Source organism: Haliotis asinina, chromosome 9 (genome assembly GCF_037392515.1).
Source record: "Haliotis asinina isolate JCU_RB_2024 chromosome 9, JCU_Hal_asi_v2, whole genome shotgun sequence".
NCBI lineage: Eukaryota > Metazoa > Mollusca > Gastropoda > Lepetellida > Haliotidae > Haliotis > Haliotis asinina.
The window spans coordinates 46476268-46498303 of NC_090288.1; the positions used below are offsets into that span (position 1 = coordinate 46476268).

Consider the following 22036-nt stretch of genomic DNA (forward strand, 5'->3'; position numbering starts at 1 on the left):
CATTTTGACAGTTGTATTACATATTACTATGTCGTCGATCATCTTCATGATGAAAGTGGATGATTTTAACACCAACGATATAGAGGATGATACCACACTGCGCAAATAAGTATTTTTTACATACTTATCATTGTTGATCTGTAGCGAGAAACGAAATTTACGAGTATATACATGCAACATAGATAATACCAATGCCTATCACATAATAAATACTTGTCATACGTACTTGTTAACTAGGATGGCGAAAATACCAAGGTTCATTTTTCATGCGATCCCTATGACAAAACATCATCATGTCATGGTGACGTGACATCATGTACAGTGCTATGAGGTCACGTTTCTTCTTGTATACGTGAGGATAAGCAGCCATCCTATGTTTGAAAGTATATATCTGTTTATTCCATCAATTTCATGACTTCGTTAATAAACAGAAGATTGTATTCATGCCCATGGATTGTGCAGCACTGTGCTGTTTATAAATGGAATATCTAAAGAGGATAGTTATAGTCTCTATCAAGATATGTACCATTGGGTTTCATGGGACCCGCTTCACTACCCGTGACTGTAGTTCTGACAGAGGCAGTAATAAGATGAAAATGAATTCCCTGCACCACTAATTATTTTTATCATTTGTAATCATTCGTTTCTGTGAATGTCTTTTTCATGTTTTAGAAAAGCATTGTAGTATCATTTCCAACATAATTCAATGGACACTTCAACTATCATTAGATAAATAGTGCTATTTTATGCTCAACATTTCAATGAACATTTCTTCATCAAAATAGAAGTTATTTCTAACATTTGTAATAACACATTGCACCCCCTGAATGTAGACATGCAGAAAACATACAGATCTTTTTTTTCGAATGAACAGTTTATCTATATTTCCATAAATAGTACTATTTTATAGATATCATAATGTGTTTTAAAGAACTGTATTTTAACATTCACGTTAGCCATGTATTGCAGTTAAGAATTTCAGTTTGCGATATAAGGAACCCCTTCTGAACCAGCAAAACAAAACAGTCTAAAACATTATAATTTTGTATTATTAATAAGCAGAGAGCAAGTTATAGAAATTCACAAGTCAATTTCACAATATTGATTTCAACTACAATACAACGCAATAGGTCACAAAATATTATATAGCAAACTCACCAAAGTCTTAGTGCGAGAGAATCAGTTATGCAGAATGTAACACAGCGAGCGGTCTGACAGCGTTGACCAGGTGTTGACGGATGCAGAAAGATATACACGCCAGTGAATGTGTGTCCGTGTTCGTCTAACACACGGCAACTTGCATTTATATATACTGTCATAGTTTCAAGAACTTTCGAGCAGTTACGACCATCGCCTCTATCGTGGACAGCTCTAGAATATAGTCGTAGCCTCGTGTTCATGTTTGTCTGAAGTCAACAAATACAAAGCCAAGGGCAGATAACTGCAAAGTACGACCTTAGAGGCGTGCCGCTTAAATAATTCCCTGTTGGAACATAATAACTAACACTAAAACCTTAAATATTGTGACCCAATTACAACTACCACAATAATAATTAATTACAACTCAAATCACGGAAAATACATTCTCGGATAGAAACCAAGTCATAAGCTATCCGTGTGCAAAGGAGGATGTGTTAGAGATCCTTAACACAAGGGCAATGCTGACGAGGATAAACGGATCATGCTATCATATTTGTCTTTGGGGCGTGTGCCTCTTTACACTCTTTTCCGGGTTTATTATAGACGTCTTTGAAGATTCAAAACATATACCGATTATTAACAATACGAGGAGCGGCCATTAGGGATTTTCCCTGGTCTACTTGCGGTAGACTTAGTCATACAAAACTTGGTGAACAGTGTCTTCATCAGTGACCTATGCCAATGTTTAACTACGTCACACGATGGGGCATCGTCCCATACACTGTATCCATTTCATCAAAGGTTTGTTTTTGGTGTGTGACCTTTCAAGTACTAAAACTTGATCACTCCTCGGTACTCAACTGACTCCAATGTCATACCTCACTTCAATATATCACTTTTCATAGAAATAGTTTTCATAGTTCAAAGATGAAAATTACCACATGACATATAGATTTATGTGTCACTGCTCACATGAAATTTCAGCCACACGTGATAACCAGAAGAGGATCAGGGGAAATTTTTAATGAACGTTCCTGGTATGTTTCCAACTGTCATTCCTAATCCGAGTTGTGTCAATAGTGCCTGCACCTTGTGCCCGTCTCTCATGTAACCAGGGTGTAACAATCAGTCATTGTAGTAGTGCGTTTCGTAGGTCATACCCGCCCATCACCAGCCTATCAGTACATTTAAGTACCTCCCGAACAAGAAATGTGCCTAATAGATTCCTCGACTGAAAATGCTCTAGATCAAGACTTCATGATGGGACTTCATTGTTACGGTTAGTGAAGCATTGTGACAAAATGTATAAGAGTCCCTTCTAAACCACGAAAATACAACACAGACAAGTCTAAAATATTCAATAACTTATTCAGAAAACAATGAGCTAGCTGCAACGAATCACAATAAAGATTTCTAGTCCGATGCAACTGAGTCACAAATCTGAGGTAATGGGTCACGAGTATAAAATATCAACTCACCAAAGTCGTGGTAGTTACAGTGTGAGCAGATATGCTACCTGGAGGTAGTCAGACAGACAGTTTCAATTTTAAATGCAAGTCAGATGACGTTGAGAGACACATGGCGGGGCAGAAAGAGGTATCCATTGAAAGTCCGTGTGTGTCCATGTGAAAGTTTCCCTTCCGCACAATACAACAACCATCTTTTATGCATACTAACACACTGTCGGAAACATTCGAGCAAAGCGTGACTGTATCGCCATTCACTTAGAACTTTCGCAATAACCAGAAGTCAACAAGGTAAACAACCAGTCAAGGGAAACAAGTCTGGAGCCACTATGAATCAATCAAAATGACGAGTTGCAACAACGTCTTTTTGTTCTTGTTTGAAGTTGATGCAAGTCTGTGATACATCTATAAACTAAGGAATACAGAAACTATCAATGCATATACGTAATATTGATTCATTCACGCAACATCTATGAGACAGGGAGAACAAACCCCAAGATCATCACATTTTGGACGTGGCACGATAATGAACACGCCTCCACGTTATGTTGTGAGAGCTAACGCGTAACATTCCACTCCACTGGGCTCTTTCGTCGAACGTGTGTAAAACTATTATTCTGCTTCCACATACACCTTAAAGGTTCACGCTGCATACACCTTAAAGGGTCACGCTGAAGACCCGGATTCTATTCTCAACATAGACACAATGTCGGAAGCTGCCCATTTCTAGTAGTCCATTGTAATAAAACATCAGTACAAGTCATAAAACTATATCTTTTTCCATCACATGGGATATGTATTTCAATGTACAATCTGTTAAGGGTATTTTACTACTGTTTATTTTCATTTCAATATTGTTTGTTTTAAGAAGCTGAATTATTCGTCAAATTGTGTTGTGATTACATAAATAGACTATGGTAAATTCAATTCCTAACTCAGATTTCAGTGGCTGTATCGTCAACGGGAGTTAAGGTATTGTAAAATTTTTGGACCCCCGAGAGGGTATGTTAGTCCATGTATTTCAAGTATACATCTTATCTCGCCACATTTTTAAGTGTTCCTTTAAAGTAATGTTAAACTGTATTTAAATTGGCAACAGCTAATGAGATGTAAATCGAGCTTGGGTCCATGCAGGTAGCAAAAGTAGTGTAAGTCCCCATGGTCCCAAGTATTGTGATATACCTTCAGTTGTTGGCGTCCTATAGTCTGTGTTTATATTGTTTTGTTCTATTTAATAAAATCGTTTTGTATAGCATGCGAAGTTTACTTTATCATCTGTGATATACTAGTAGTTTACCGTTACAAGTTGAACCGACCTTTAATATCTAACTATAAGGATTAATACTATACTTATCAGTTGTTCTCGTCACATTATTGCTAAAATATAGCCGATAAATATTAACTCACTCACTCATCTTTCTGCCTGTCTCTCTGTCTGTCTCTCTGTCTACTCTCTGTAATCGTATTATCAGCAAACATTGTTTGCACAGATGATATATTAGCGCAGTGAGGTAAACAATCCATCGGTCACATGACCCTTTCCTTGTGTCAGCATTTTCACTTCCTGGTGGCCGACTACTGTGCAGTGTAAGTGTACAGACACGGTACGACAGAATTGTGAGGCCTTCATGTAAGAGGTAAGTACGGACAGATGTTTGCTCTATTTCTTGTAATCCCGTGTGTATTTGGGAGTAAAAACACATATAATTTAACGGTAACCGCACATCGTTTTTGTCAATGCTTTCCTAAGTGTCCTATTTAACCGCGCAGACTTATGGACAGCTATTGCACACAGCACGATCTCCTTTCAATGACACTTGATCGTGTCGAAATATATCAATTCAGACGTAAACATGTAATGCGTTTGGAAAACTCCCATTCATTACTATGTGCGCTTCCCAGAAACACCGTTGACTATATTTTAAGTGAGGGGACGAATACATGCCGTTCACCTTATGTTTTCAATTATGTATTTTTCCAGCTTTACAAAAGGGCATTTTAACCACTGTAATGTGTAGGAATGAAACTTAATTCCGAATGTATGACTGTGCTTCTCCGAATATAGATAACGTGTTAATTTCACTCCATTGTAAATATTCAGTTGGGTGCGTTAGCCAAAATCAATGAATCACGATGTGTAGTTAATGGTTGTGATAGATGAGTACAGGTCCTCTGACGTGAGAAGTACAAAACATCGTTATATGATGGACAGACTGACAAAATTGTGTGTTTGGGGATGACAATTATTATACCACATGGTGAGTCAACACAACGTATTTAAAACGTTAAATGCAAAGTGAAGAAATCATGAACTACAGACTGACAGGCAAAATTAAATGTTTGTCTGTCATACAAACAAAAAGATTCAACTAAAATTCAGTACTTCTTATCTATTTATCCATCTGTCTATCTTGTAAAGCGCTGATATCAAGGAGAATGCTGCTGCAAAGCGCTGTCTGAGAAAACGAATTTCACTTATCTAGGGCTAAGTTGAAAAGACAAAGGTGTCTTGAGTTTTGATTTGAATCCATTGACATTGGTCAGGGATTTCATATGGACTGGCAGGTCATTCATCAAGCATGGTCCGGCAGATTCAAGGGCTCTCTCGTCAAACGTCTTTGTGCGTAATGTTGGTACTTGTACTTAAAGCCTCTCGAGCTCTTTAGGTCTGAGTGAGTAAATGAGTGAGTGAGTGAGACGTGATGTTACCAGTGAAGCAGCTGTGACGACATACGCAGAACACTCACGAAGGACTCAGTCGTTCACAGTTATCATTGCCGAGCTGTACAACTTATGAAATCATGCCAGTTGTGACTATTCTAGCATGTGTATTCCCACAGATAAGTATCAAAGCGACGAACTGTTACACCAAAAAGCAATGATTAAACAATTATTTGCTTCGAACGTTAAGAAGTGATTCTATCCATGATTTAATTTGTAGTGAACGTAGAAAAGGGTTGACCCATGATTATATTTTTATTGCCCGTTAAAGGGTGTTCTTCCACAATTCGGTTTTAGTGAGGTTTAAGAAATGATCCTCCTCTGCATTCAGTGTTTATGTAGCTCTCGAGGTTTATCGTCTCTTAAATTAAACAATGAGAGTTAAGGAGTGAACAGAGCTATTTACATGTATTGTCAGTACGTGTGAGTGGAAACAACATATCAAATCTATTCATTCATATCGCACTTTCGATGTTTGCTTATTCTAAAGGCCTGATGGAATCTGATTGTGTACCCTGTTAATCATCCTTGCGGAGCTTACAAGACTCCTTATTGAAACATCACTGTAATCAGAACGGTGTATACCATATGTGTCTGGGCCAATATGGAGAATATTTATACACAGCATTTTGTTCTTCTCAAATAATAAAATTCTTCCAGATATGACCAGTCCACGCAGAAACAGCAGTTGTACTACCCAGGGTAAATGTATTTGACAATACCCAAGAAACCCTGTTACTGGCGCAGCTGTAATGTGAGTGAATCCTCGACAAATCTCAGTGTCTACAAAACCACTATTTCTGGATTACATATGCTACACTTTGGGGAGGTGGCAGTAATGGCGATATACCCGTCCTGTAACTGCAACCTTTCTACATTTCTGGAGATTCAGTAGCAACATGACTGGTCGCACTGATGATACGTGTTCGATTCCACATATGAATACAGTGTCTGGTGCGTATGTCTGATGTAAATTCCCATTACCAACCTTGGTTGTAAATCTTTAACATTCCCTTTCTCGCAGTCTGTTCCCAGTGTAATCGTAAGCACTCTCAACAATATGGTTTGTCTTTAACTGCAAGATGTTTTATTAAAAATATATTGCTTGTGATTATGTAACAAGGCTTTCAGTCCTTTGATGGAGGCATGCACTAGCCCACGAGCCCATGTATGTATGTATGTATGTATGTATGTATGTATGTATGTATGTATGTATGTATGTATGTATGTATGTATGTATGTATGTATGTATGTATGTATGTATGTATGTATGTATGTATGTATGTATGTATGTATGTATGTATATGCACTTTGTGAAATAGCTGACATCAGCTAGGGAAAGACTGAATATGTATTAGGCACCCATGGCGAGCCACCTCCTCGTGGTGGGTGCTGGGTAACGCCAAGAGCTCGTCGACACCCCCGTAGTGGACCCGGGGGGATATTTGGTCCACCAACCCGTTAGCCGTGGGTTGCGGCCCTGTGTCGGCGGAGGAAGGGATCCTGGTGGTTGAGGGCAATAGGAGCTTGAAGCCGTGTTCCTGTTGCCTAACACACTACTTTGGCCCTGACTTCGCCTAGACGGGTGGTAGAACTGGTCCGGTTCTATCAATCGGCTGGTCACGCCATGCCCTGTGCATAGTAAAAGTTTTTTGCACACTCAACTACTTATTGGGTCTTGGCCATTTCGAGTTTTCATTTCCAAAATATTAACATATTTAATGCCTAGAGTCCTATGCCAGAAGGCGGTGGCTCATGGGCCAATCTGGCAATGTTGACCTCCAAGTTCAATATGTGTCCAATCATTTGTCACGGGTAGAACCACCCTGGCAATTTATTTGGTATACAAATGTTGCTATTTGTGTCATAGTTGCCGGAGTATAGCACCCCTGTATCCCTGGTGTCGGCATCTTGGAGATCCGATGCTATTTGACATGTTGTTGACACTCCATGGTGGGTGGGGAGTAGGGATGCTGAATTTTTTCCTTCAATCATGGATCCCCAATCATCTGGTTCTTGGCGAAATGAAAAAAGCGACGAATTGAAAATATTGATGAATCAACAAGAAGTGTTTCTTCCAATGCTGATAACTGGGCACGTTTCTTAGTGATTGAGGCAACAGACAATCTTCCTATTAAATTAAACCCCTTTGCCATTTCTAAGGCTGTTTCAGGTATTTGTGGAGAGGTTCGCAATGTCACCCGTCTTAGTAGTGGTTCACTTCTGGTGGAATGAGCACGGAGACAGCAATCTCTAAATCTAAATCTTTTATCTATCAAAACATTTGCCAATATTGATGTTGCTGTGTCCGTGCACAGAACATTAAATTCCTGCCGGGGCATTGTTCGGGACAGGGCTCGCTGCCTGTCTGACATGTCAGAACAAGACATAGTAACTGAACTTCATGATCAGGGAGTCACAGCTGTAAAACGGTTCACCGTCAAGAAAGAAGGAATCAGTGTCAATACTAATACGTATCTCTTGACGTTTGCTCGTGCATCCTTACCACCTTCAATCAAAGCAGGGTATTTCAATATTGGAGTGGACGTGTATGTCCCCAGCCCACTTCGCTGCTTTAAATGTCAGAAGTTCGGTCATGGGGTTAGTTCTTGTCGTGGTTCGGCTGTATGTCATCGTTGTGGTGAACAACATGATAATACAGACTGCAACAATGAGTTCAAATGCGCAAACTGTTCTGGATCTCATGCTGCTACATCAAAATCTTGTCCTGTTTGGCAAAAGGAGTCCAAAATAATGAAACTTAAATGTGAAAGGAATATTTCATACTTTGACGCAAAAAAAAACTGTTGACAGCTGAAACCACACCTCCATTAAATAAGACCTACTCTGCTGCCGTCACTCACGCTGTTATGACATCTCCTGTAAGTTGTCAGACAGACCTGACATGGGTTAAGTCTGCAAAACCCATTACCTTATCCTCAGTTGCAAAACCATCTTCCCCAGTAACTCAATCTACATCTGGATCACAGACTGAGAGACAGCCTGAGCCCAAATCACAATCGTATGATAAACAGACTGACAGTCAAAAACAGAAAGGAAAAAAATTAAATAGGAAATCAATTCCCATCATCTCTTCATCTTCAGAAGTTCCTGTAGAAAACTCTTTTGGGCCTCTGGAGATGGATATCACTCTGTCCTCACAGGACAGCAGGAGGAATTTACCCTCCACACATTCGCGTGGAAGATCACCAACTGAGCCACCATGAACCAGTCCAATCTATTGCAATGGAATTGTAGAGGACTAAAAACTAATTTCAACGAGGTACAATTGCTGATACAGGACTTTCAGCCATCTACGCTTTGTCTCCAAGAGACATATCTTAAAAATACAGATACCTTGAATTTGAGACAGTACAGCTTTATCTCCTCCGGGAGATCGGGCTACTGGAGGTGCTTCTATTCTCGTTTATCAGAGCGTAATACATAGCCCTGTTACTCTAAAAACAAACCTTCAAGCAGTTGCTGTTCGCTTGACTTTACACATTGCTTTGACATTTTGCAGTATGTATATCCCTCCATCTTCCAATATTTGTCAGTCAGATCTTCAAAGTCTAAATGATCAGCTAACCAAACCATGTATTATTATGGGGGACCTCAACGGACACAATCCGTTATGGGGAAGTGACCATACTAATAATAAAGGTAAAATCCTTGAGGAATTCATTTCCGATAATAATTTGTGTATTTTCAATGATGACTCAGCTACTTATTTACATCCAGCTACGGGAAAATACTCTTCCCTGGATTTATCACTAGCTGATTCCAACTTACACAATGAATTCGAATGGCTGGTCCATGATGACCTATGTGGGAGTGATCACTTCCCCACCATGCTGAAAGCCATCAACCCTGGTGATGATCCACCTGTATCAAGACGGAACTTTGCTAGGGCTGATTGGTCATTATATCTTGAAGCATGATCTTTTTGAGAACAGTGAAGATCCAATACAGTCTTTTTCGGATATACTAAATGCCATTGCAGACAAAACAATTCCTATGTCCTCTGCAATTCCACATATTCGTAAACCATGGTTTACTGACGAGTATAAACAGGCCAGAAAATGTAGGAAGAAAGCCGAAAAATATTTTCGCAAACATCCTACAGTTCATAATCTAGACAAAGTCAAAATTACTAACGCAAAGGCTAGACGTGCTTTTAAACAAGGTAAACGTCAGTCTTGGCGAAATTATGTTTCCAAAATAAATTCACGCACACCAATGTCAAAGGTGTGGAATATGGTCCAAAGAATAAAGGGCAAGGGTTCCAAATCTACTGTGCATCATCTGAAGGACGGGGATACCATATTAACTAATAAAACTGACATAGCAAATAAACTTGGCGCAACTTTAGCCAAACATTCATCTTCATCAAATTATGTCCCTGAGTTCCAAAAGTATCAGAAACAAGAGGAAAAGAAAAGAATCAATTTTAACTCAGACAATGGTGAAGACTATAACGAATTATTTTCGTTGCGTGAGCTCTATACTGCCCTTGAGCAAGCTCATGATACAGCTACAGGAACCGATAATATTCACTATCAGCTCCTAAAGCATTTGCCCGAATCATGTTTAGAAGTCCTTTTAGGAATTTTTGATCAAATATGGACGTCGGGGAATTTCCCAACTTCATGGCGTAATGCCATTGTTGTCCCTATTCCAAAGCCTGGCCGGGATCATACTTATCCATCTAATTACAGACCAATATCTCTAACGAGTTGTGTCTGTAAAACCATGGAACGTATGGTGAATAATAGATTAACTTGGTATCTTGAAACCAATAACATTATAACAAATATTCAATGTGGTTTCGGGAAAAATCGTAGTACCATTGATCACTTGGTACGTTTAGAATCCTTTGCTAAAAATGCTATAGTTAATAAACAGCATGCTGTATCAATTTTCTTTGATCTTGAGAAAGCTTATGATACGACCTGGAAGCATGGTATTTTACAGGATTTGCATGATTTTGGTTTGAGAGGCCGTTTACCTCTTTTCATATCACAGTTTTTACAAGACCGGCAATTTCAAATCCGCGTGGGTTCTACCCTGTCTGAACATTATAATCAGGATCAGGGTGTTCCACAAGGGAGTGTTTTGTCTGTTACTTTATATAGCATTAAAATCAGCAGTTTATCCAAAGGTTTAAATGATTCGATTGACGGATCACTTTTGTGGATGATTTTAATATTTCCGGTCGTGGTAAAAATATGCGTATTATTGAGAGGCAACTGCAGTTATGCTTAAATAAAATTAGTAAATGGTGTCTTGAAAATTTTCTAAATCGAAAACTAATTGTATACACTTCTGTAGACGATATAAACCACATAAAGACCCTGAACTGTTTCTAAATGGCACTGCTATTAAAGTTGTTAAAGAGACCAAGTTTTTGGGATTGATTTTTGACTCACATTTAACGTTTCTTCCCCATATCAAATCCCTTAAGACTAAATGCCTGAAGGCACTTGACTTGTTGAAAGTCATTTCTAATTGTAAGTGGGGAGGAGACCAAGCTACCCTCCTACAACTTTATCGATCATTGATCCGTTCGAAACTTGATTACGGCTCCATCGTATACGGTGGAGCCTGTAAAAGCAACCTTAAACTTCTTGATTCGGTCCATCACCAGGGTTTAAGACTTTGTCTTGGATCTTTCCGAACTTCACCTGTTGACAGTCTTTACGTTGAGGCCGATGAGCCATCTCTTACACAACGTCGTATAAAATTATCCTTACAGTACATTACTAAATTATCCTCTAATGAATCTAACCCTGCATATAACTGTGTGTTCAATCCACTTTATCAAGATTTGTACGACAAGAAGTCTTCTCTTTTTCCACCTCTCGGACACAGAATTAAACCATTTCTTTCTTCGGCCGGCATTAAGCTGGAAAACATAGCTCCCTGCCGTCTTCTTTCTTCTCCTCCTTGGCAGTTAGTCAGACCACAAGTCGACCTAACATTAACTTCTTTTAAAAAATCTGAAACTAATAAATTACAATATAAACAAGAATATAATCAACTAAAAAGTAAATACAGTCATTACAAACCCTGATTTACAGATGGTTCCAAGGACGGTGGTGCAGTAGCTTGTGCCACTGTCATTGGATCCAGAACAATATCTTCTAGAATTCCAGATAACAGTTCTATTTTTACTGCAGAAGCAAAAGCCATATTAACGGCTGTCAAATATATTCAAAGACACCCTAAACATAAACAATATATTATCTATTCAGACTCTCTTTCTTGCCTTCAGGCGATTAAAAATATTTCTTGTAAACATCCACTTTTAATTGAAATCATTGAATTAGATAATGATCTTGCTACTGGCCAGTACGACATCGTCTTCTGTTGGTTACCCAGCCACGTTGGCATTTCTGGGAACACACTGGCTGACCTTGCTGCAAAAGCAGCACTCAACAAATCTGTGACACCACTTCTTATTCCATACACTGATTATAAAGCAATCATTAGGTCTTACATCCATGATCTGATGCAGAAGAGGTGGGACACCCAAGTAGGTATCAACAAATTACATGAAATAAAACCGTATATTGGATACACCTACTTGGGTTGTCAGTCAAGATTTGAAGAGGTCATTATGCGACGATGTCGTATTGGCCACACTAGATATACACATGAATATGTGCTTGCTTGCTTGCATGTCTTGCTTGACTGTGTGGAATATTCCATCACAAGGGATAAGTATTTCAAATCAAGAAATATGAAGGATCTTTTTAGTAATGTTAGTTATCATTTAATCATTGCGTTTTTAAAGGAATTAGACCTGTTACATGACTTGTAAATAGATAAATATTTTATGATTGGAAGTTGAATTAGCAACTAAGATTGTTAGTGGCTGTATCCTCGAAGGGGGTTGAAGTACCGTAAAATTATTGTCCTCCTGAGAGGGTACGTAAATCCCAAACAGTTGAAGTCAGATTTAATGTTCCACTTTTTTAGTCGTAGAATATGTGTAATTTTAAATTGTGGCTAATCTTGCATACAGTCGCCAGCAGCTGAGGGGATGGTGTAAATCCAACTAGGAACCATGCAGGTAGCTGAGGTACTGTAAGTCCCCATGGTCCCTAGTATGGTGATCTACCTTCGGGTGTTGGCGATCTATGGCCTGTTTTTATATTGTACTGTCCAAATAGTGATAATATTAGCTTTTAGGTTTCTACGCTAGTTTTAAATACTAACTGTGATAGTCTAGCGGTTTTACTGTCCTTCGTCGACAGGTTCTTCATAATATGCTTATATATTCCTTTTTATGTCACACATGTTCTCGTCACAATATGGCTGCAATATTGCCGACGTGACGTTAAATGATAACTCACTCACTCACTCACTGAATATGTATTATGTTACAGTCCTTAGTACGTGCATGACTAATTACGATTCTTGTATCATTTTACTAATCTGTTACTTGTGGCTTAAGATGTTGCATCTCTTAGTTTGTATAGCAGTGCTATATATATATATATATATATATATATATATATATATATATATATATATATATATAAGTGTTATATATATATATATATAACACTGCTATACAAATATCAGCTATTTCACAAAGTGCATTCACATCCTCGCTAGTAACACCGGTAGAAACATTATTACATCAGAAAGGTGTTGATTTTGGAGACTACGGTAGGTGTAGGATGTTAAACAATATAGGATTTGTCAATTATGTCTTCAGAAATGCTTAAACATTCATTCAATTGCGTAAAATATGAATACATACAGTTCATATCATACTGTCCACATATTTTCCAACTTAGTTATACATTAACAGAATATACCTGAATATGATTAAACACGAACGTAAACATCATACAAACATGGCAATCAACCAATTATTAAAACACAAGATGCTGTTCCCCTTGAGTTACTTAAACAGATACAAAGTACTTTTTACACCTTGCAGGGAAATATCAACTAATTACGGCAGATATTGTTAACAGTTTTGCATAATGGTTTCTCTGTGGGGCAACTTCCTTAACCTCTGCCAAATTTGAAACAGCTTAGAAACTGTTCCATTGAAACGATTTCACGGGCACTTCTTACACAACTGTCGACGTGTATCACAAGTGCTGCAACGGAGCCCCATTCTACATCCAAACTGTAATTTACATTCTGGTATGTGTGGTAAAATTATATTTAATTATGGAAATATTTCGTGTTATTTTTTTTTCAAAATAAGTATTGAGCACAACTCGCCTTAAAGCCCGTAGCTTCTAATGTGCTGAGCGCCTGTGACGCAACCACGGTATAACAGGGTTCAGTTCCAGAATACAGCTAAGACTGGTGGTGAAAAAATTAAAAACTGTCATCAAGAATGGAGCTCAATCAATCCACTCACAAATAACGGGGGACGTTATCGCGTATACATCAATCTAGCCCCACTCTATCCATTGCAATATGGCAGTATAACGGTATAAAAGGACTTTTCATGGTGGAAGTATTTTGACTCCTTTACTTAAAGCATAGAGCATCATTCACCAATGAAGGTTTTCAGCCTGTCAAGTGATGCCGAGTTCGACGCGTGCTTAAATACATATACTATAAGATACATTCAGATTCGCTGTTTATGTGATTGGAATAATGGAAGGTTGTTATTCCTTGTCTCTTCATTTAGGTATGAAGTTCATGTGTTCATTCTGGATGGGACTACTTCTTGTCTGTGTCACCGCGACAGTAACTGGTAGGAACTTTATTCAGACGATGTGAAACATGTGATGTAATATTCTATGTGGATTAACAAATATTTTCATCTACAAACCCCATAAGTATTTTCACTGAAATGGAAATATTTGAAGTAGTAATAATAATCAGCCAAAGGGAGGTACCTCTTTTTAAACAGATGCGGAGTGTCATTGTAACACCGCTGATGCCTGTGCCGTGTTCCCCTCTACTCCCTGTAGCCAGATCGATGATCCAGACAGATGTCAGGAAGGATGGTTCGGTTCTTACTGTCAGAAACGTGAGTATAATTTACAGTGGTAGAAGTAGTGTCATGTTAACAAGTCAGCGATATTTGTGATTATGTATCTATATTTCAGAAAACATCGCACTGAGGAGATCTTGTACTCAGACTAGCACAATGTGGAATAATGTAGGCCGGCATGGAGCCGGAGTTGGTGTAGACGGCATTGTCACCTTAGATGCCGCACACAAGGCATGTGCTCATACAATGAATGAGTCAAATCCCACCTGGACTGTGAACCTGAACACTTCAGTCCCAGAGAAGATACAACACATCAGACTCTATATTCGTCAAATGCGTGAGTACATACACTGTTTCATGATGGGCTAATGTCACGTTGTTGTTCCGATTACCTCCAGAATACTCTATATGCCCTTGGTACCATCCTTCTTTCATTAAGCGAGGTGGCCTTGCTACCCATGAAATAATTTCCGAAAACTGAATGGTCTTACCTGCGGTATCTACTATCATACTTATTGTCGAGGTGATGGTAAATATTAACTCACAACTGTCATACTACAGAACAAAACTATACGTTTGGGTCTCAGAATGAGCGACAGAGGGGACAATGCAGGAAGGTATTTTGCAAATATGTTGCTATCAAAAATGGAACGTTGAGGGAATGATAATATTTACTGCATCTGTGACAGCCTAATATATATGAGACTGTGTGAGACGAACGCAAATTGCAGTCGAATGACTTCAATGTTGGGACTGCAAATATAATTTGAGGTTTGGCAAAACAAGCTAACAGGTGTTTAGGTGTATTTACAACTAAACGTATAAGGTTAAATGGGTACTGCAAATTTATTCAAATTAAACAATAACGTGTCACAAATAAAAAATGAAGTTTAAAACTGTTCGTTGCTATGTTAAAATGTGAACAGGATCAAGAAAAAAGTGGTAACATTTACCGTCTTCATCCACACTATAACTGATTATCGATCAACGTGCCAACATATCTTGTAATACAGATAATCGGTCCAGTAATTGCCAAACAGTTAACGACACACTTCAAAATCAAAGTGAATGACTACAAATTCACTGATACGAATCCAGTCCAGAAAGATCTGTATCCAAAGTAAGAGCGGTTTATGTAAGTGGAAGGACGAGTAAAGCAATTTCTAGATCCTCTACTATCCTCCTTACGCTGATTGTATACAGGGCATGCTAATCGACTGTGTTATCAGTGTTGCTGACATTTAAGAGTGGCCATTGATTTCGATGAAATGAGCTGATACAGGGTATTTTCCATACACTGTAGAATAACAACTTCACGTTTTCAGTAAAGGTTAGTAACATACAATGTAAATGTAGGGATCACTGACATTGTGACCGTTTTGTACATTTCAAACATTTTTAAATTAAACGCGAACTCTTTAATGTTAAGGATTGAATGTGATTACATGGACTCTAAATAAGGGCTAATAAACTAAATAATAAACTCTACATAAAGTGCACTTTACTCGTACATCAAAAGGCATAGCAATTTCAAATTAAAGTGTACTGTTAATTGTTGGACGCTTGCTATAATCAGTGACGTCAGTTACCTAAAATGTAATTTATTCCAGCATGACAAAGTACATATGTATATACAAGAACAAGATATATAAATCAAGCCAAATAAATATATACTATATAAACCTGTCGTCGAAGTACAGTGAAAGTGCCGTGATTCCACAGATTCTGTTTAAGATTTACTGCATGGGCCCCAGATGGAATTACTGTCTTATATCAGCAGATATGTAGAAGTTTCAAAACAACCTGGGATGCTTTTAAGTAGCCTAGGGTAATCCGTTATGGTACAGGCAATTCCAAATGCTAAGACTACGTAAGTGGGCTAACACATGCCTTTACGTTACATCACAGTGGGTGTGGAGATCATAGGTCTACGCAGATCAAAACTGGGCCTATTTTGGAGCATGCCCATTGTGACAAATTATCACCACTTACTATGTTACCAATGCTGGTATATTACATTCCACGAGTTGAAAGTGTACTCCCTTTGTAGTACTTCCAATTATTTCTAATGTATTCAATATTGTTACAAATGGCCCAAGTAGGTTAAACGGGAGATCTGTCCTCAAAATAATTTCTGAGAGTCCAACAAAACAAATGTTACTGACAATGTAACATGAAATTATCTGTGTATCGTTTCGCTGGAATCAAAACTGAGCGCCTGATAATGTCATACCTAACAGCGAGTGGATTAATCACAGCCTTTGACTAGCACCTGATTTTCAAACATTTATCACTCAAAGTGATGCATCTGATGCCAAGCCTCGTACTTTAAAACATGCATTTGTGTTGATGTTTGTTATATTAAATGACAGCGACATGCGATTCTCTTTATATGTTTTTATTCTGTACACGTTAAGTTTTTTATTCGTAAGGATTTAAAGTCATAAGGTCGCTTTACCATGGTTCATACCAAGACTAGTTCAACGGAATATGAGTAGATCGTAATGTTTCATACCGCGATCTCTATCCATGTAATATTTAACAGACAGAAAACAATAAGTACTCATCACATTCTGCATCTATTTGTGTACAGTCCAAGAGAGGAGTAACGGCATGGAGATACTTGTGGGCAACCAGATGTGCTACAACTGGTCATCAACTGAACATCCTCCTCCTATAGCTAACGTCACCTGCCGTCAGCCACTGACAGGAACCACTGTCACTATACGGATACCTGGTCAACAGAAGTACCTATGCTTGTGTGAGGTGCAGATATTTGGTATGTTATCAAAGTAGCTGATTGTTGATATTTGGAAAGTCTATCAACTGATAGTGACGCAGAGATTTTACTATTCAACCCCAAGGATAGATTTTGAGTGAGTGAGTGAGTGGGTTTAGTTTTACGCCGCGCTCAGGAATATTTCAGCTATGTGGCAGCGGCCTGTAAAAATCGACTCTGGACCAGACAATCCTGTGATCAATAGCATGAACATCGACGTGCGCAATTGAGAACCGATGACTTTTGTCAGCAAAGTCAGCGAGCCTGACCACCTGATCCCGTTAGTCGCTTCTTACGACTGGCATAGTCGCCCCTTATGGTGAGCATGGGTTGCTGAAGGCCTATTCACCCCGGATCTCCAGGAGTTATTTACTTTATTATTTTACACAGTCACCCAACCACCAGTAAAGTTTTTCTCAAACAATAGCAGTGTTTTTTTTTCTATATTACGAAATAATGATGACTATTGTTCAATGCTGTTCAGTTTGCAGTAATGGGTGGTTTTCTAAAGAATGTGACAAACAGTGCCGGTGCCTTAACAGTACTGATGTGTGTGACAAGATCACCGGTCACTGTTCTAGTGGATGTTTTCCTGGATACAATGGTACCGACTGCCAAACAGGTATGGCATGAAACTTTGTATAAGGACCGCACACATAACAGGTAAATAGGTAATACTATTTTTTCTGTATATGCATATCAGTGAATTGACACCATGCATATTGTGAATACTGTGTTAAAACTGAAAGACACAAGCATGATCAATACTAGCAGGACACTGGTCTTTAGCCATAACATCTGAGTGCTAAAAGCACTGACACTACACTATCTTTATAGTGGAGAGGTGTCACTTACCCGAACACTGATCTAACGGCATTTGGGATCTCGCTGGTTTAGTTAGGTGATAAGACAATGACAGACATAACGGTAGCATGCACATGTCGCAAATGAGACAATAACTATGGCGTTTTTACCCCATGATTTGTCAATTGGGACACCTAACTAGAGACCCAAGAATAAGAGTACAATGATTGTGCTTGAATAGCATTTGCGTAGTGGAATATAAACGAAATAGTTACTCTTGCACATGGGCATACGTGTATCTTGCATTCAGGATATAAGGTTTGCCGATGGTGACATTCGAAAACAAATTTACATAATTCTTGACGAAATGGTAAATTGTAAGATATTCCAAATGAAACCAACCTTAAAATGTCAGAAAAGAAATTGATTTGATGTTAAGATATTCTTAATGCACAGATATCGACTGTTGCATTCCCGCTTAAACACTCTACGTAGATATCTAACATTGATATTCGTATATGTACCATTGCCATGAGCAGTTAATCGACGATGCCCTTCAACTTGTCATACATAATGTAATTACAATTGTGTTGTTTGTACGCGAGATACATCTGTGGTTCATGTTTGTATCCTGCCTCTTTGTCCACTATTCTCTACAATAGGAAACAGTTACTTACTTCGTGGAGGACTTGAGTCTTATGGTGTGAGGTGTAACATCTTTTCATTACAACCTGTAAACTAGTCAGATGACGATATCTGATTATGAAAGATGTACTAAATCGTGCGTTTGTTTGTGCAGTGAGTCCTATTGGTACATATGGTAACAACTGCTGGCAGAAAGAAGGTCATGTTTGTCTGCTGGCAGATGACGATATCTGGTTACGAAACTGTGTTAGATTGTACATTTGTTTGTACAGTGTGTCCTAATGGTACATATGGCAACATTTGTTTGTACAGTGTGTCCTAATGGTACATATGGTAACAACTGATATATATATATATATATATATATACATATATATATATATTCCTATTACATTCAAGACAAAGTACGTTAGTCAAGAACTTTCTTTGTACTTTCTAATGAATCTCTCGGCTTCGTCGGTTCAGCAAGGCCGCCATGACAGTAATGTCATAGCCGATTAGAACGTGAGAGTCGGCTCTGCGTGATCTTAAATGTCGGGCCAGGTGCATTTTCATTACATGCTGAATACTTCCGTATTAGGTCACCCTGTCTCTGAAACTGTGCCACCTGTACAGTGTGTAGCTCCTGACAACAGCTCATCTCTCATACGATGACCGGAAAATACAAAGTGAGGTGAGAGGCACACTGCCACCAGCTGCGTTAACAGCGGCAATCATCGTTACCGTTTGTGATTTCAAAGATGTCACAGTCTTTGGTTTGCAATGTATCCCGGCGACGATTTTGGGTGGTGTTACATCAGTCGATAGTCCCTTTTCATCGATGTTGAAAGTAGCCAGGGATGAACTTTGATCTCGCCCTTGCTGCTTCAAGTTTCCTCGGTTTCTATACTTTAAGTTCCGGCCATCTGTCTAAGAAACTGTAGAGCCATCGGAGGCTTAAGGGATGATCTCAGTCTCTATGTCAGTGATTGACCAAGATTAATGGTCTCCTGATGGGTACAACCATAGCCGATCTCCCCATAACACGGATACAGCTCACTAGAAAGGATTCTTCTTGCGAGGAAACCAGCGGCGTGGGACCCGACTTTATAGTATCTACGCTGATATTGAACAACAAAAGATCCGTAGGAGTAGAAACCGGAACCCCCACCTAGCTACTGCTCTCTGTTCGGGGCACCCGTGGCGAGCCACCTCCTCGTGGTGGGTGCTGGGTAGCGCTAAGAGCTCGCCGACACCCCCGTTGTGGACGCGGGGGGATATTTGGTCCACCAACCCGTTAGCCGTGGGTTGCGGCCCTGTGTCGGTGCAGAAAGGGATCCTGGTGGTTGAGGGCAATAGGAGAATGTAAACCGTGTTCCTATTGCCTAACACACCACTTTGGCCCTGACTTCACCTAGACGGGTGGTAGAATTGGCCCGGTTCTATCAATCGGCTGGTCACGCCAAGCCCTGTGCATAGAATTTATTTTTGCACTTTTAACTTATTGGGTATTGGTCCTTTTGATCTGAAATGTACACATATATCTTGACTTATTGGGTATTGGTCCTTTTGATTTGAAATGTACAAACATATATTGATGTATTACATTGCCTAGAGTCCTATGCCAGAAGGCGGTGGCTCATGGGCCAATCTGGTAATATGGGCCTCTGAAATCTGTGGTTCTTGGGAATGATGTCATGGACCGAACCAGCCTGACATTTATTCTTTTTGTTTTCATAGCTTTTCATGTGCCAATTGCTGGAGTATAACATCCCTGTAACCCTGGTGTTGTAGTTTGGTTTCCACTGCTATGTCGTCCTTGTTGACACTCGATGGCGGGTGGGGAGCAGGGATGTCGAATTTACTTCTTTACAACATGGCACACCTACAATATGCTGGTTCTCGTTCTACAAATAAGCGAAGAGACGTAGAAACAGACACAATTTCATCGTCAGATGATGAATGTCCTGCAGTTAACCCTAACTCCTGGTCACGATTTCTGGTTGTGGAGGGAACTAACGGTACACCACTGAAGATCAATCCGTTTGTTATTTCAAAATCTATAGAGGGTATTTGTGGTAATGTGAAAAATGTCACTCGTCTTCGTAGTGGTTGTCTGCTGGTCGAATCTGCCACGAAACAGCAGTCTGTGAACTTGCTTACTGCTCACTGCTTTGCTGATTCTGAGGTCACTGTCTCTGCACACAAGTCACTAAACACGTGTAAAGGCATTGTCCGGGATCGCTCAAAATGCCCGTCTGACATGTCAGAGGATGACATTGTTGCAGAACTCAAATCTCAAGGTGTTATTTCTGTTAAACGTTTTACAAGGAAAGATCATGATAAAATTGTTTCTACAAATACTTACCTTTTGACGTTTGCTCTCTCTAAACTTCCAGATTCTATCAAAGCTGGATATTTCAACCTTGGAGTGGATATATTTATCCCTAATCCACTTCGTTGCTTCAAATGTCAGCAATTTGGACATGGTGCCAGGTTCTGTAAGAATGCTTCAGTGTGCTTCCGTTGTAGTGAACAGCATGACGCCTCTGATTGCACAAATGATGTCAAGTGTGCAAATTGCCATGGCAAGCACATGTCATCTTCGAAGATGTGTCCAAAATTTGAGAGAGAAGTCAAAATCAATAAAATCAAGTACTCAAATAACATCTCTTTTTCAGAAGCAAAAAAACTTGTAGCAGATCTTTCAACTGTAACTCCTTCCCCAAAATCTTACTCTGCAGCCGTGTCTTCCAGTGTTCACAAAGTGGATAATGGCTGCCAGACTGCAATATCCTGAGTGTTGAACAAACAAATAAAATTGTATACCATTTCTGGTGAATCTACATCGGAGACTCAGACTGAGACATCTTCGAAGCCTGTGACGGAGACATCTGCTGTGTCCCAATCTGCTGAGTCCCAACCAGCAACAAACACAGAACGGTTAACGAAAAGAGAAAGGAAGTCGTTAAAAAAGAAAGAATCAAGAACTCTGAAACATGTTGAGGTCCCAGTGCCCTTGACGGTCCCTGTGGAGGTTCATAATCCATTTGAACTTTTACACATGGATATCACACCGCAGATTAGTGAGCGGAGTAGAAACTGTCACAGATCTCCTGTAGAACCTCCATGAGTTCTCAAAATATAATACGGTGGAACTGTAGAGGCATACGGAATAATTTTAATGATTTACAGCTTTTAATTCAAGACTTTAAACCATCAGCAATATGTTTACAGGAAACATACCTCAAATCCACAGATAATTTTGATTTAAGGCACTATAATGCCTACAACTGTTTCTCCCCTCCAGGTGATAAGGCTACTGGGGGGTCCTCTATTTTGGTGAATCATGGAACTATCCACAGCACTGTTCCTCTCAATACCCCTCTTCAGGCAGTTGCAGTGCGTGTTACTCTGCATATTGTTTTCACATTGTGTTCATTGTATATTCCGCCATCATCGTCTCTGCAGCAATCTGATCTTCAGATGCTTTATGATCAACTCCCAAAACCTTGCATTATCATGGGA

At 39.2% G+C, this 22036-nt stretch overlaps 1 protein-coding gene across 1 annotated transcript in view; it reads left to right on the plus strand.

The window, feature by feature from the left end:
* The first annotated feature begins 4147 nt into the window (after positions 1-4147).
* Positions 4148-22036, plus strand: part of LOC137296866 (platelet endothelial aggregation receptor 1-like) — a 30417-nt gene continuing 12528 nt past the window's right edge. Inside the window, exons 1-6 of the mRNA XM_067828743.1 lie at positions 4148-4243; positions 13993-14058; positions 14218-14337; positions 14417-14638; positions 16895-17080; positions 17565-17702. Coding sequence (XP_067684844.1) covers positions 13995-14058; positions 14218-14337; positions 14417-14638; positions 16895-17080; positions 17565-17702 — 730 coding nt within the window. The 5' untranslated portion in view covers positions 4148-4243; positions 13993-13994. The remainder of the gene's footprint in view (positions 4244-13992; positions 14059-14217; positions 14338-14416; positions 14639-16894; positions 17081-17564; positions 17703-22036) is intronic.